We start from the raw sequence: 14,689 nt of genomic DNA on the forward strand, positions 1-14,689 counted from the left end.
GCATGTGGGATCTTTCCGGACCAGGGATTGAACCTGTGTCCCCTGCATTGGCAGGCGGATTCTTAACCACTGCGCCACCAAGGAAGTCCCTGTAGACTTTTTAATGATGGCCATTTTGACCAGTGTGAGGTGGTGTACCTCATTGTAGTTTTGATTTGCATTCCTCTAATAATTAGCGATGTTGAGCACCTTCTCATGTGCCTATTGGCCATCTGTATGTCTTCTTTGGATAACTGTCTATTTAGGTCTTCTGCCCATTTTTTGATTGGGTTGTTTGGTTTTTGTTATTGAGTTGTATGAGCTGTTAGTATATTTTGGAAATTAAGCCCTGGTTGGTTGCATCATTTGCAAACATTTTCTCCCAGTCTGTAGGTTGTCTTTTCATTTTGTTTACGGTTTCCTTTGCTGTGCAAAAACTGTAAGTTTGATTAGGTCCCATTTGTTTATTTTTGCTTTTATTTCTTTTGCCTTGGGAGACTGACCTAAGAAAACATTGGTACGATTTATGTCAGAGAATGTTTTGCCTATGTTCTCTTCTAGGAGTTTTATGGTTCATGTCTTATATTTAACTCTTTAAGCCATTTTGAGTTTATTTCGCTGTATGGTGTGAGGAAATGTTCTAACTTCATTGACTTACATGCGGCTGTCCAGCTTTCCCGACATCACTTGCTAAAGAGACTGTCTTTTCTCCATCGTATATTCTTGCCTCCTTTATTGAAGGTTAATTGACTGTAGGTATGTGGGTTACACTGCCCTTAGACTTCACCTCATGAACACTAAGTCTTTAGTTATATAGAAAGCAATGCTGTCTATAAAGTTGTTTTCTTAAAGTGAAGTGACTTTAAATTTGATAATATAAGGTGGTAGTCTTATGCTGCTATCATGCTTGTTGTTACTGAATTCTGCTAAGTGTTTTACATATATTGTACTATTGAATTCTTTAATAACCCTATGCAGTAGGACTTATAACCACATTTTATAGATGAGGAATGTGAGATCAGAAAAGTTGCCCAAAATAATACAGTTTTAGACATTGGAGCTACGATTTAAGTCTAGATCTGACTTCAAATCTGTTAATCCTGCTTGTCTCCCTGTGTACATTGGTTTACTTGTAAAATGTGATGCTTGTAATTGAGCACTGTAGTTTATTCCAGATTTGGAAATAGAGTTTAATCTTTTTATCCCTTTTTGGAGGTACTATATTTTCATTAATGTAGCCTGAAACTGAATAAACCTTTTCGGTCACTGTTGAGTCATAGTTTAAAGTTTATGGAATAGAGGTAACCTTCTCAACTTAGCCTGTAGGTGTTATTGCAAGTGAGAAGTGCTAACAGTTATGTAAATTGAACTAAATTTTGCAGTATGGTTTTAAAAAACATGAGTAGTTAGGATAAGTGAGAAGAGCGTTGCTTCTTAGTCACAATAACTGGGGTTTAGTTCCATCTTTCCCACTTCATAACCAACCAGTGACCAGGAGTTACCTTTCTTTATCTGTTAAATGAAAGGATTAAGCTAGATTAACCTCCAGGCTCGATGAGGCTTTGTGATTCTGAGTCTATTATGATTATGATTTTAATAGGAAAAAAATATGAAAAAAATGTAAGTAAAGCTTGATTTTACTTTTCAGTGCTGCGTAAGTTAACTGTTAATGGATTCGTGGAACCTCATAAGAATATGGAGGTGATGGTAAGTGAAAGAAGTCATTTAATTTTTCTAGCTTCGGAAAAGTGCTTGGTATTTTCCTGAATGTTACAAAGTTTATTCTTTTTACTTGGCATTTATTTAAAAGTTTTTTATTAAATGACCACCTAGTTTTTTACTATTCTGTATATATTATACTACACTTCTAGACTTGTGGTCTGTTTTCAGGCATACATAGACTATGTTAAAGCAGAAATATTATGTGAAGGAGAAGAAGTAGAACTAGGATGGTGGTGCATTGAGAGTGTTACTTTGAATTCACGTGAACTCTTGTGAATTTGAATGCTATGATAACATTACCAGGGTCAGTGTAGATTGATTTATATCCTTGGTATTTTCCTTTGTCTGTTTTTATGTACTTAAAATGTGTTTTTTTCTCCTTGAATCATAACATTTATGTTCTTTGCAATCAATTAAAAGTTATGTATATAAGAGGGGAAAACTCCATTGATAAGCCCAACAAGTTGTGAAATATATTCACTTTTGGTATCATGTCATCTACTTTTTCTATATGCAGAAATATATAGCTGCATAAATTTTATTCCTAAACAAAATGGAATTGTATTATACTTGCTCAGATCTATATTAGTTTTCACAGTGAGTTTAGGTCAGCTAAGATGTTACTCTCTGGATTGTCTTGGGGGCTGCATAGGAATTGTGGAAAGAGTATATTTAATTGGGTCTTTGGGTCTGTCCTACTAGATTTGACCGGAGTCACAGTTTTGTTTTAAATCTTTACTATATTTTGTATTTCCATAAGATTATGATTGAAGTAATGGTTCTATTGTTAAAAGAGTTCAGAAACTGCTAATATACATCATTATAATGTAAAGATGATTTTTTTCTATAAAAGCATTTAAAGGTTAAAAAACTCAGAAAAGGAAACAGGAAATAAATCATTTAAAAACTTACTATCAGAGACATTGCTAACATTTGTTAATTATCCTTTAAGACATCTTATGCATATTCTTTCAGATATACTTTCTTCCTCACTTTTATATGAATGAGACCTACAAGCTGTTTCCTTACTTGGGTCCGTCTTCCTTCCTTCCTTCCTTCCTTCCTTCCTTCCTTCCTTCCTTCCTTCCTTCCTCCCTCCCTCCCTCCCTCCCTCCCTCCCTCCCTCCCTCCCTTCCTTCATCTATTTATTTATTTTTGGCTGTGTTGGGTCTTTGTTGCTGCGCATGGTCTTTCTCTAGTTGTGGTGAGTGGGGGCTATTCTTAGTTGCGGTATGTGGGCTTCTCATTGTGGTGGCTTCTCTTGTTGCGGAGCACGGGCTCTAGGTGCGCGGGCTTCAGTAGTTGTGGCATATGGGCTCAGTAGTTGTGGCTCGTGGGCTCTAGAGCGCAGGCTTAGTAGTTGTGGCACACAGGCTTAGTTACTCCGTGGCATGTGGGATCTTCCCGGACCAGGGCTAGAACCCGTGTCCCCTGCATAGGCAAGTGGATTCTTAACCACTGTGCTACCATAGAAGTCCACTTGGCTTTTTCTTAAACTCAGTGTATTAGGGATATTTTTCTCATGTCAGTAATATTGTTATATGTCATGTTTTTAATGATTGTATAGTAAATCCATATGATTGCTGTCGGTGTACAAATTTTTAAAAAAATGATAAAATTAATCATAGGTTTTCTATAATGTACTTGCCCAATTATCTATTGATGACATGTAGGTTGTTTCCAGTTTTTAATTGTTGATAAATGGTATTGGAATGAACATTTGGGTGCATATGTCATTGTGTACTTTTCTAAGTGATCTTCTAGGATAAATTCTTAGAAATGGAAATGTTGGGTTAAAGTGTATGCACACTGATGATATTGATATATATTACCAAATTGCCTGAAGATATATCAAAACCATTCCCAGTTTTAAATACTGATACATTTAAATATCTATATTTATTGCCATGCTGTCAAAGAACATTTTCCAGAAACCAGTTTGACAGCTCCCCTTCATTTCCCTCACTAGAGTGTAAGTTTCATGACTGCAGAGACTTTGTTTCATTCACTGTTCACTCCAGAGCTTGGAACAATCTCTGCAGTATAAAATTGTTCAGTAGTTATTTGTTAAATGAATGACTATATGATATGGTAGAAACATGTCAGAAGGCTCAGTGATTATCTTGTTATGTAATATTATTCTGAGTACCATAACATTAACTAAAATACTGAATATGTCAGGGTTTTTTTAGTGAAAATGAATTGATTTGAATCATATTTCTGTAAACTAGAATAATAGTTTTCAGTGAATACTATCCCTATTTTGTGAGCCTTTGGCTTTTCCTTGAGGGTCTTTCTTCTGTCTCAGAAATTGTACGTCAACCTTTACTCAGTTATAAATGCTGTGTTGTGGCATTTAATGTATATTGACTAGTTGTAAAGAGAATAGAATTTTAACAAATTATGGGCAACTTTTCAAATAACATAAAGATCTTTAAAATAACATGGAATTTAAAAGATGCTTAAGAAGCACTATATAATAGTCATGAGATCTGGGTTTCTGGAGGCAGATAAATTTGGATTTGAATCTTGGCTTGGCCTTTTCCTGATAACATGACCTCAGACTATTTACTTATCTTCCTTGATACTGAGTTTCCTTTTTTGTAATACGAGATGAAATAATAGTACATATCCCATTGGATGTTGTGAGGATTAAGGGAGATAATGATTTTTGTAATGAGTTCAGCAACGAATTAAAATGCTCTGTAAATGACCATTTAATGATAATTTTAAGGGGTTCTTACTTTATTATTACATAACAATAGTCAAGTTAATTAGTTGATTTGGATTGCAGATTAGTCGGTGGTCTAGTTCTGTAAGTTCCCGATCCTCTTGATGCGCTTAAAATTGATGGCCTTTATAATTTTCTACTCTCTTTAGAGAACCCTGACTGGTACACAAATTATAATTATAAGAAAATAGAATAAAATTCCTTCTATCTTGTAGCTACTGTATGGGACCATTGAACCCCTGTATAAATTTAACATACATATGGGATCTCGGTGATTTTATTTTTCCTGTTTTGAAACATTCTGCTGTTTCATCTTCCTAGGAATTATTTTATTGTTAATTATCATTACTTATCATTCTCAACTGTGCTTAAAATGATTGAAATAGTATGAAAATGAAAGAATGATGAGATTGCCAGAGGATGAGGCAATAATGAAATTAGTTGTTGTCCTGTAGTTTTCTTACTGTGTTGTCTACTGTATTGCATCGTCTTTTAGGAAGGTGTAAAAGACCACAAACGCTATCTCTTTACTATTAGCTTTCATTTAACACAGTCGAGAGTTCAGGATTTTTCATTTCCTGCTTGAAATGGCTGAGAAAAGAAAATTAACAGGAAAATGTTTTATAATTTTTACATGAATCTGAAGATGGATGCTCTCAGAGAGACCGGTAGCAGCATTCTAGACCCTAGTGATGATAGTGAAATTGTCTAAGTGAAATCCCAGCCTTTGTGTCTTCAGGTGATGATATCCTAGTTGAATTGTCTCAGACTCAGGAATTGATGAGTGAACAATATATTTCTATATTTCAAAGAAGAAATAGAGCATTCTGTTCTAGTTAGTCATTCATCAGGAAGGCCTTCATTGTGTAGTATTTTGTGACAAAAACCTGGACCATCTCATCTGCTAACAGGACACGTGACATCTTTTATTATGTTTATACACCAGAATTTATTGATGCAAAGACGTCTGTGATAATTAAATTCTTAAAAATTTTTAATAAAGTTGTTTTTCACTATTCCTTTATATTTATTTCTGTAAAGTTTTTAAAATTAATTTACTTTATTTTATTTATTTTATTTTTGGCTGTGTTGGGTCTTTGTTGCTGTGCGCAGGCTTTTCTCTAGTCGTGGCAGCAGGAGCTACTTCGTTGCTGCGTGCAGGCTTCTCATTGTTGTGGCTTCTCTTGTAGTGGAGCACAGGCTCTAGGTGCGTGGGCTTCAGTAGTTGTGGCTCGCAGGCTCTAGAGCGCAGGCTCAGTAGTTGTGGCACACGGCTTTAGTTGCTCCGCGGCATGTGGGATCCTCCCAGACCAGGGCTGGAACCCGTGTCTCCCCTACATTGGCAGGCGGATTCTCAACCACTGTGCCACCAGGAAAGCCCTATTTCTGTGAAATTTTCATAACATTTTAAAATACATATTAAAAGGTAAAGGTGTATTGGACCCATATGGTAAATGGTGAGTCTTGCCTTTTCTGGTATCTGAAGGCTAATGTTTTTAATACTTGAGATTGAGAACTCTGCTATAAATAATTGCTACCATTTATTCATACTACGAGTACTTATTATTGCTAAATACCATTCCTGGATTCTGGGATAGAGCAAAATAACAAGGAAAAGTTCTTGGCTCTTAAGGATCTTACATTTTAGAGGGAGGAGACAGATGATAAACAGTATGTCAGGGAGTTATAAGGCTATAAAAAAAATAAAACAGTAAGAATAGAGAATATGTAGTGAAATAGAATGCTTAATAAATAATTATTTATTGCAAAGTGATTTAGGTTATTGAAATGAGACACTGAGGAGATGAAATAGTTATTTTGTTGTGGAAGACTGAAGACATTTTATAATAATGGAATGATTTTTATCTAATTTTAACTTTTTAATATGATGTGATAAGTATGTTTTAGTTTCCCTGAAAAAGTGTAAGGTAAAATTATAACAATAAATTGAGACTCTTCAAAATATTTTTTCTTTTCTAGGGTTTTTTACATGGAATATTTGAACGCCTAAAACAATTTCTGGAGTGCAGTAAGTACTTCCATGATAGTAGTTTTTACTGTAGAATCCTTACTCATTAATAGCTTCCGCTTGGCACTTGCAAATCTGGAGTGGCTAAAATCTTGTTATCTTGGTAATTAATTATCTGAAATTAAATTGGAAGCTCAGCTTTGTCTTCATATACCTATCTTGTCCTAAGTATTGAGGAAATGTTTTTTAAAAAATAAAATTATTTTGTATCCATTCCTTCCTCTGTATTTCTACTGCTACTACTCTGTTCCATGCAGACATCCACAATGGTAGTATGTTTAGCAGATAATAAGTGTAGAGACCCTATGTCAAATGCTGTTTAGACTTTTTATTGATTGTTTCTTTTAGTACATTTTATGTATCTGTTTGATATAAATGTTCTTAAATGGTTATATTCATTTTGTAAATCCCTTGTTTATTAACCTTTCTGACTTACCTATAGGACCCTTTCTGATCCACTCTCCCACACGAAAGAATTTAGCATTTGCATTTATGTTGTATTATACTGGTGGTCTGTTTGTTATCCTTTTCTCTTCCCTATGATTATAAGCACCTTTGCTCAGGATACACACACATAACATACACAGGATACACACGAATGCGTGCACACACACATATGTATAACCTGTATACGTGTATGTTTTTTATGTGTGAGTGTATTGGGAGACTTACTATCCTGAGAAGATACCTTAGCGTACTCACTTTTAGGGAGTTGCTGATTTGTTTTATGTCAGTCATTTTCGGTTTAGTAGAATCATTATTGAGTGTGTTGCCAGGTATTGTTCTGGGTACTGTGCATGTAAAGATGAATAAGACAGCTCATATAGTTTTTTTTTTTCCTAAAAATGGTCATTTTCCTCTGGTCATCCCCCTGGGGGAAACAGAAGGAAGAATAGAAGTCTTTCCAGGAGAAGAGAATGACATAACTGTTGAGACAGAATATGATTAGTATGATTAGGGAGCAAGATAGTTAATGAGCTGATGGACATTATTCTGAATGTACAGAAATTAATTATACCAGGGAAATTATCAGAAGAAAATTGTTAGAAGATATAGGAAAAATAATGATTATGTTAACCTTTGAATTCTTTGTTTTTACTTATGTTGCTTGATAGGTATTTCAGATATGACTAGTTTAGATTTTGAAACTGTGATTCCTGATTTTATGGATAAAATTGCTATCCTTTTACTGTGAAATGGGCTGAGTTTGTATTTTAGGATTAATTTTATGAAATATGGCACTGAAGGTTACTGTGTCAAGTACAAGTGTTGGTATTGCTTTTTAAAAACTTAATTTTTATTGTTTATTTGTTTAGAGTTGGGAATACACACTAGTGAATTCATAATGCAAAATGTGCAAAAATAAATCTGAGCAGTATTTTTGTAAAAAGTTTTGTCATTGTCTTGGTTGTGAATTTCTAGAATATTATAAATTTTTTACTAATATTTGAAATGTATTTCTAACAGGTAGAAGTATAGGTACAGATAATATATGTAGAGATAGACTGGAAAAGACCATCATTCTTTTTACTAAAGTGGTAAGTTTTTTTTTTGATCTTAAGTATGTTTTCTCAAATGAAATGTACATACTCAGATTTAGGAAGGAAAATGATTTTTTAATAAGCATACACTTTCACTTTAGTGTTAAGGTAACTTATTTTCTTACTGTGTATAAGAAAGCTAAAAAAACCCCAAAACCCTTGTATCTTGAAGTCTTTAGAATGCATATAAAAATTAAATTTATATACCATATATCATAGTGTATGTCACCTGGATGTAAAAAAAAAATCAGTCCTAATAAATATTAGAGAAGTTGATTCCCGTAAGGCTCATTATTCTCAAACCCACTGGAAAAAGCAGAGATAAAGAAGACAGCAATGCAGTTCAGCAGAAAGCAGCTAAGATGTCGCAGTAGATAATACTAGGAAATCATTATATTCATAATGACAGATTATCATCATTAATATCAAATATCTTTTGAATATAATTATATGGGTGCATTGTACTAGGCAGTGTGTATATATTTCTGATGAAATTAAGTTTTATAAAAATATTAATTTTTACAAAGTTTTAGTCTTGGAGGTTGGGAAAAGTACAAAGAATTGGGTATAACAGTGAGGAAGACCTGGTTGGAGGACTGCATAGCCCTAAAACAGGTGTTTGAAGATAGGTGGCAATATCTAAATCTGTAGCATATTTCCCCCTTTTCATTGAAGGATCATTAATAGGGTTGAGGTTGTCTGTTCCCCGGTGGGGTCGGTGGAGCAAAGGGGTAGAAATGAGCTGTTCTTATTTTTTGTGGTTGGGTAGAAGTTACTTTCAGTTTCAGTTGTCTTCATTTCCAACTCACTTTCAGTTTCTGTCTTCATTTCCAACTCATGTTCCAAAGAGCCTCAGCAGCAAACCCCACCTCATCCAAGATCCAGATAAAATTGACTTAGATCCTTTAAGTTAAAAACAAAAAACACATAGCAAAGTAAAACAAAATGATGTGATGTGGGACTACACAGTGTGAGTATATAATTTATGAAATTCATATTTATGGTCTTATGACTTTATTAAAGCTTTTAAAATTGGAACATTTAAAATATGCCTCCAGATAGAACTGAGTAACTTTGAATCACATGAGGTTATCATTCAACTTCAGCAATTATCAAAATAAGGTCATGGTCAATTCTGTTTTTACCTGTATGCTGCTTCTCTCTCCTTTCTGTTTGTTTTAAAGCAAAGCCCAGATATCATATAGTATTATCTATAAATATTTGAATATGTGTCTTTAAGTGAGGAAGGATTTAAAAAAAACATATAATCTAACAATATTATCACATTTAAAAAGTAGGAATGACTTCTTAATATCATCTAAATATTTAGTCAGTTTTCAGATTTCTCTCATAAATTTTTTATAGTTGTTTTTTTTTTTTGAATAAGGATTCAGTAGCGTTGGTTCTCTTTATGTCTTTCTTTTTCTTTCTTTCTTGTTACTTATTTGTTGAGATAACAGATCATTTCCTGTAGAGTTTTCCGTGTTGTGGATTTGGCTGCCTACATCCTGATGTGTTATTTAACATATTTCTTTGTCTCTATACCCCTCCTACTCCCATATTTATTATAAATTTCTAGTTAGATACAGAGGCTTGATCACATTCAGGCCTTTTTTTTTTTTTGGGAGGAGGGTGACAGTGACAAGAATACTTTACAGGTGATGCTGTGTATTTCCTATTGCATCACATCAGGAAATGCACAGTGTCTGGTTGTCTAAAATTGATGAGTGAGCTATTGTAAAGTTCTTCAGTAGCTTTTCCCTTATTTAGCAGCCATTGATGATCATAACTTAGATCTGTTGTTTGATTAGGGGTTACAAAATGATGGCAATGTAACTCTATTATTCCTTTTGCATTTATTAGCTGGAATTCTTCTATAAGGAAGAAATCTGTCTCATCAACTGTTTGATACATTGAAATACAGTTGATGCAGGATAGTTTTTTGATTCTTTGCCTTTATCTATTACTTTTTTAAAAGCCTATCTTTTATATACTTGTACTTTTTGTATCACATTTGTCCATTGATATCAAATTAAGTATGAAGTAAGTTTATTTTGAACCTTGTACTAGAAATAATAGAGAGTTCAGGTAATGAGATATAATCTGATTTAATCCACTGTTGTATGATGTATCCCAGGAAGTATATTACATGTGAAACTGCATATACATATATACATGGACTTCCCACCAAGGTTCAAAACTTGCTAAGTGTTTATTACCAAAGTTATAAGATATACCTATGAATGATTATATTTCCTATGTGAATTTGATACATTTTAATTTTTATTTCTTTATAGCTTTTGGATTTCTTGGATCAGCATCCCTTTTCATTTACTCCTCTAATTCAGAGATCACTGGAATTTTCTGTAAGCTATGTGTTTACAGAAGTTGGTGAAGGAGTTACATTTGAACGATTCATTGTCCAGTGCATGAATCTTATTAAGATGATTGTCAAAAATTATGCTTATAAGCCATCCAAAAACTTTGAAGGTAATGCTTTACTGGTAGTTTTATTTTGTTCACTTCCTTATTTTAATCTAAGCGTGAAGCAATTGCTATTTTTATGTAAGTTTTTTGAAATTCATTTATTTAAGTCTGAAAAATAAAATATTGCTGGGACATGAAATAGAGATAAGGATTTGAGCCTTTAATATGTGAATGCCAGCTTTTAAAAACCATACAGTGCATTTAGTAAACTGTCTTTTGCAACACAGTAGAAGATCAGTTGAAGCCCTCCGGTAACCACTGCAGCTCATTTGTAGGCTGTATTTATTTGTACAATTAAAACTTTTCTCTGACCTTGTATAAAGTGATGTTGCTTCTAGACAGGTTAAATTGTTTGTTATATTACAGTTGACCCTCCAACAATGAGGAGGTTAATCTGAGTATAACTTATAGTTGGCCATCTGTATTTGCGGTTCCTATGCATCTGAGGATTCAACCAACCACGGACCGTGTAGTACTGTAGTATTTACTGTTGAAATATCTGAGTGTAAATGGCCTCGCAAAGTTCAAGGGTAAACTGTATTTGGAATTCATTCATGTACATGTATATCGAGATGAATGAGAAAGTCTTGTAGGACAGAGAGAGAGATACATAAGTAACTCACTTCAATGTGGTGTGATAATATAGCATGGAAATGTATAAGGTATAGTGGTAAGACGAAGCAAGACTGATGTGTGTGTGGTATGAATAAAGGCAAGAGCATCTTTGAGATTTGTCCATAATATAAATGAAAATTTATACACCACTATATAGGAGGTATTGTTAAATTTAAGTTACATAATCCAACTTGGGTAGAATGTCTGTACAATTAACTTGGAAATTTTATTTTTCTAGATAGCAGCCCTGAAACTCTTGAAGCTCATAAGATTAAAATGGCATTCTTCACATATCCCACTTTGACAGAGATATGTAGAAGATTAGTCTCTCATTATTTTCTGTTAACTGAAGAAGAACTGACAATGTGGGAAGAAGACCCAGAAGGCTTTAGTAAGTATCCGTTTTTCAGTGTTTGCATGGTTCTTTTCCCCCTTCCATCAATAGGTATCATTTGTTTGAATGACAGGTATAATAACACTGTATTTTAATGTAGTACTTTTGTTCTGAGAATCTTGGTTTTTAAAAGTTAGCTTATCATTCTCTCTTTATTAGCCATTAGTACAAATTGGGAAGGAGAAAATGAATGCATGTTCAAGTATATAAAATTTTTTCCAAAAAGATAAAATTTTTTAGATGTTATGAATATATCCTGTAGTTTAAAACAAAAATATAAAATTAACTGTCTTTCTCTATTATCTTTGTGGTTCATTCTGTATTATTTTTTATTTGTAGAAATTTTTACTTCAGAACGAAGTTTGGAGATGAAAATTTCTGAATTGTCGAATGGATTACCTATTTAAGTTTTAATTTAAAATTAATTTTTTGATGATTAAAACGTTTTTATAGGAGTTCTTTTTATCTATATGAATTTTAGTACTAGATAGAATATCAGTCCTTTGCTACAGAAAATCAAGGACTTGTGTGCCTGATAAAGTACCTGTGTGTGAATAAAGTGTTCGTGTGTGAATTGCTTTAGCCATGGTCAGACATAGGCTAGATTTTAACCTCTACTCATCCCTTTGGCTGGGTGCCTTTGTGTAGTTATACACGTGTTTCCAATATTTTTAGAACACCTTAAACATTTTTGTAAGACTTATCTTCTTTCTCTTTTTCATTTAAAAATATTTTAATCCATTTAGAAAATACAGCACTACACTGTATAACACATATTTTGTTTTTGCTTTTTCTCTTAAAGTCTTATGCTTCTTATTGCTTTTTTTAATGCAGTAATATAATATTATAAGATGAAACACTGAATCCCTAGAGTTTTAAAAGTCCCTGAAGTATTTTACTTTAAATATAGGAAATTTATGGAAAATGACTAATCATTTGAACTTGTAAAACATCATTATTGTATGAAATGATTCTCAGGATTGTAATGATAGTGTATCAGGTGATGTCACATACTCTGGGAGTGACAAGTACTTTGAGCTTTCCTCCATACAGAGTTCTTAATGAAAGTGAGAATCCTTATGGATATGAGCACTTGATAGATGACTGTGATGTACACAGATATGTTCTGTAGGTTATAGTAAAGAAATCTTTGTAAGGCCTTGTGTTCCCAAGCATGCGCTCTCAGTGTTATTTTAAAGCAGTTCACAGCTATATTGTATTGATATTATTTAAAGTCTTTGTTTTCCAAACTGAGATTTTGGAAACATCATTATTGCATTTGTGGAGAGCATCATTTGTTATATTTTTAATTGCAGCAGTGGAAGAAACAGGAGGAGATTCTTGGAAATACAGTTTGAGGGTGAGTACTGATTGAAAGAAAACTTGATAGGGAAAAGTTTAATGCTTCTATAACTCTTAGTAGAGAATGATACTCTATTGAAGATTTCAAGCATTAAGTCAGACGGGGAACATTTATTCATAATTGGAAGAGTCCATATTTGAGAGGAAAGTACTTAATTAAATTATGAACTTAGATCTGAAATTTTTGTTTAAGTTGGAGCTTTGCAAGCTGAATTTTTCTTCATTTTACAAATTGATTGGGAAATAACTGTCATTGCAGAAGTAGGAAATGTTTTTGCAGTGAAAGCTACCTTTTTTTGGCTAGAATGACTTTTTTCCTCCTAAGTATTTCAGTAATTATAAAGCTCCTTTTGATACATTATTTCTCTTACTATCTAGTATGATTCTCAGAGACCAGCCCATTGCTTTTAGTTATAGAATGCTTTTTAAATATACATTTATTGATAAGGGCAATATTTGAGGAAGATTTATCAAATGTGGTCTTTGAACTATTCTTTTTGTTGTGTTTACATAATTTATGTAATTTGCCATTATTTTCCTAAGTGTGTTACAGTTTTTAAGTATCATAAGCTTCCATAGAAAATATTAGTACTTAAAAGGTTTTTTTTTTTTTTTTTTTTTTTTTTTTTTTTTTTTTGCGGTATGTGGGCCTTTCACTGTTGTGGCCTCTCCCATTGCGGAGCACAGGCTCCGGATGCGCAGGCTCAGCAGCCATGGCTCACGGGCCCAGCCGCTCCGCAGCATGTGGGATCTTCCCGGACCGGGCATGAACCCGTGTCCCCTGCATCGGCAGGCGGACTCTCAACCACTGCGCCACCAGGGAAGCCCACTTAAAAGTTTTTTTTAAAAATTTTGTTGCTTTAAGTTTTTAAAACTTTCTCTTATGGAAAATGTTAAACATATTAAAAAATAGAATAATATCATGAACTCTTCTGTATTCAAAACCTATTTTATCAGTTATCAACTCATGGCTAGTCTTGTTTCATAGAAGCACTCTTTTACAAACCACTTAGATTATTTTGAAGTAAATATCTGAGATGACATGTCATTTCATCTGTACATATTTCAGTCTGTATATCTGTAAGATTCCTTTTTAAACATAAAGCACAATACCTTCAACATTTAATTATACTTTATATTATGAAACATCTAGTGATTCAGTACTTTTAAGAATGAAAATGAATCATTCTTTTTATTTGTGATTTCTTTTTGTGTCTGTTAAAGGAAGAACAACTCTGGTGAATTGAATTCATGAATTGCTGTTGTTACTTAAGTCATTGCCAAGAAAATATACAGGTTTTAACATTAATTCCTGGACAGTCATTTATAATTCCATAAATGAATGTGGCTCCAGATTGCTTTTTAGATTTAAAGAATTATTAATTAAACATGTAAATTTCTCCTCTTCGCAGTTAGGTGTTTTGGAATGCATAATGCCAAATGATTGAAATAGTGAAATAAACATTCCATGTTAATAATTAAATTATTAAATTTGATTTTATTTCTGACTGTTTACAAAAAACAGCAATAAACTTCTTTTCAAAAAACATCAAGAATTGGAAACATAGAGTTTTAAGAATGAGTATTCTTTGCTTTAATGTAGAATTAATTAATGCAGTATACCATTGTTTTCATTAGAAATTTTTTTCCCCCAACAGCCATGCACTGAAGTATTATTTATAGATATATTCCATGAATATAATCAGACTCTTACTCCTGTACTTTTAGAAATGATGCAAACACTTCAAGGTGAGGTATATTTTGTGATACTTTGATTTATCTTTTAATTAGTGTTCAGTAAAATATTTTGAGTGCCTACTATGTGCAGT

At 33.0% G+C, this 14,689-nt stretch overlaps 1 protein-coding gene across 1 annotated transcript in view; it reads left to right on the forward strand.

Annotated features, from left to right (window-relative positions):
- Positions 1–14,689, forward strand: part of IPO11 (importin 11) — a 179,041-nt gene that overhangs the window by 26,633 nt on the left and 137,719 nt on the right. Inside the window, exons 6-12 of the mRNA XM_065873437.1 lie at positions 1,628–1,686; positions 6,413–6,461; positions 7,929–7,999; positions 10,300–10,492; positions 11,343–11,495; positions 12,815–12,858; positions 14,519–14,609. Of these exons, the coding sequence (XP_065729509.1) occupies positions 1,628–1,686; positions 6,413–6,461; positions 7,929–7,999; positions 10,300–10,492; positions 11,343–11,495; positions 12,815–12,858; positions 14,519–14,609 (660 nt within the window). The remainder of the gene's footprint in view (positions 1–1,627; positions 1,687–6,412; positions 6,462–7,928; positions 8,000–10,299; positions 10,493–11,342; positions 11,496–12,814; positions 12,859–14,518; positions 14,610–14,689) is intronic.

Source organism: Phocoena phocoena, chromosome 3, assembly GCF_963924675.1.
Source record: "Phocoena phocoena chromosome 3, mPhoPho1.1, whole genome shotgun sequence".
Taxonomy (NCBI): domain Eukaryota; kingdom Metazoa; phylum Chordata; class Mammalia; order Artiodactyla; family Phocoenidae; genus Phocoena; species Phocoena phocoena.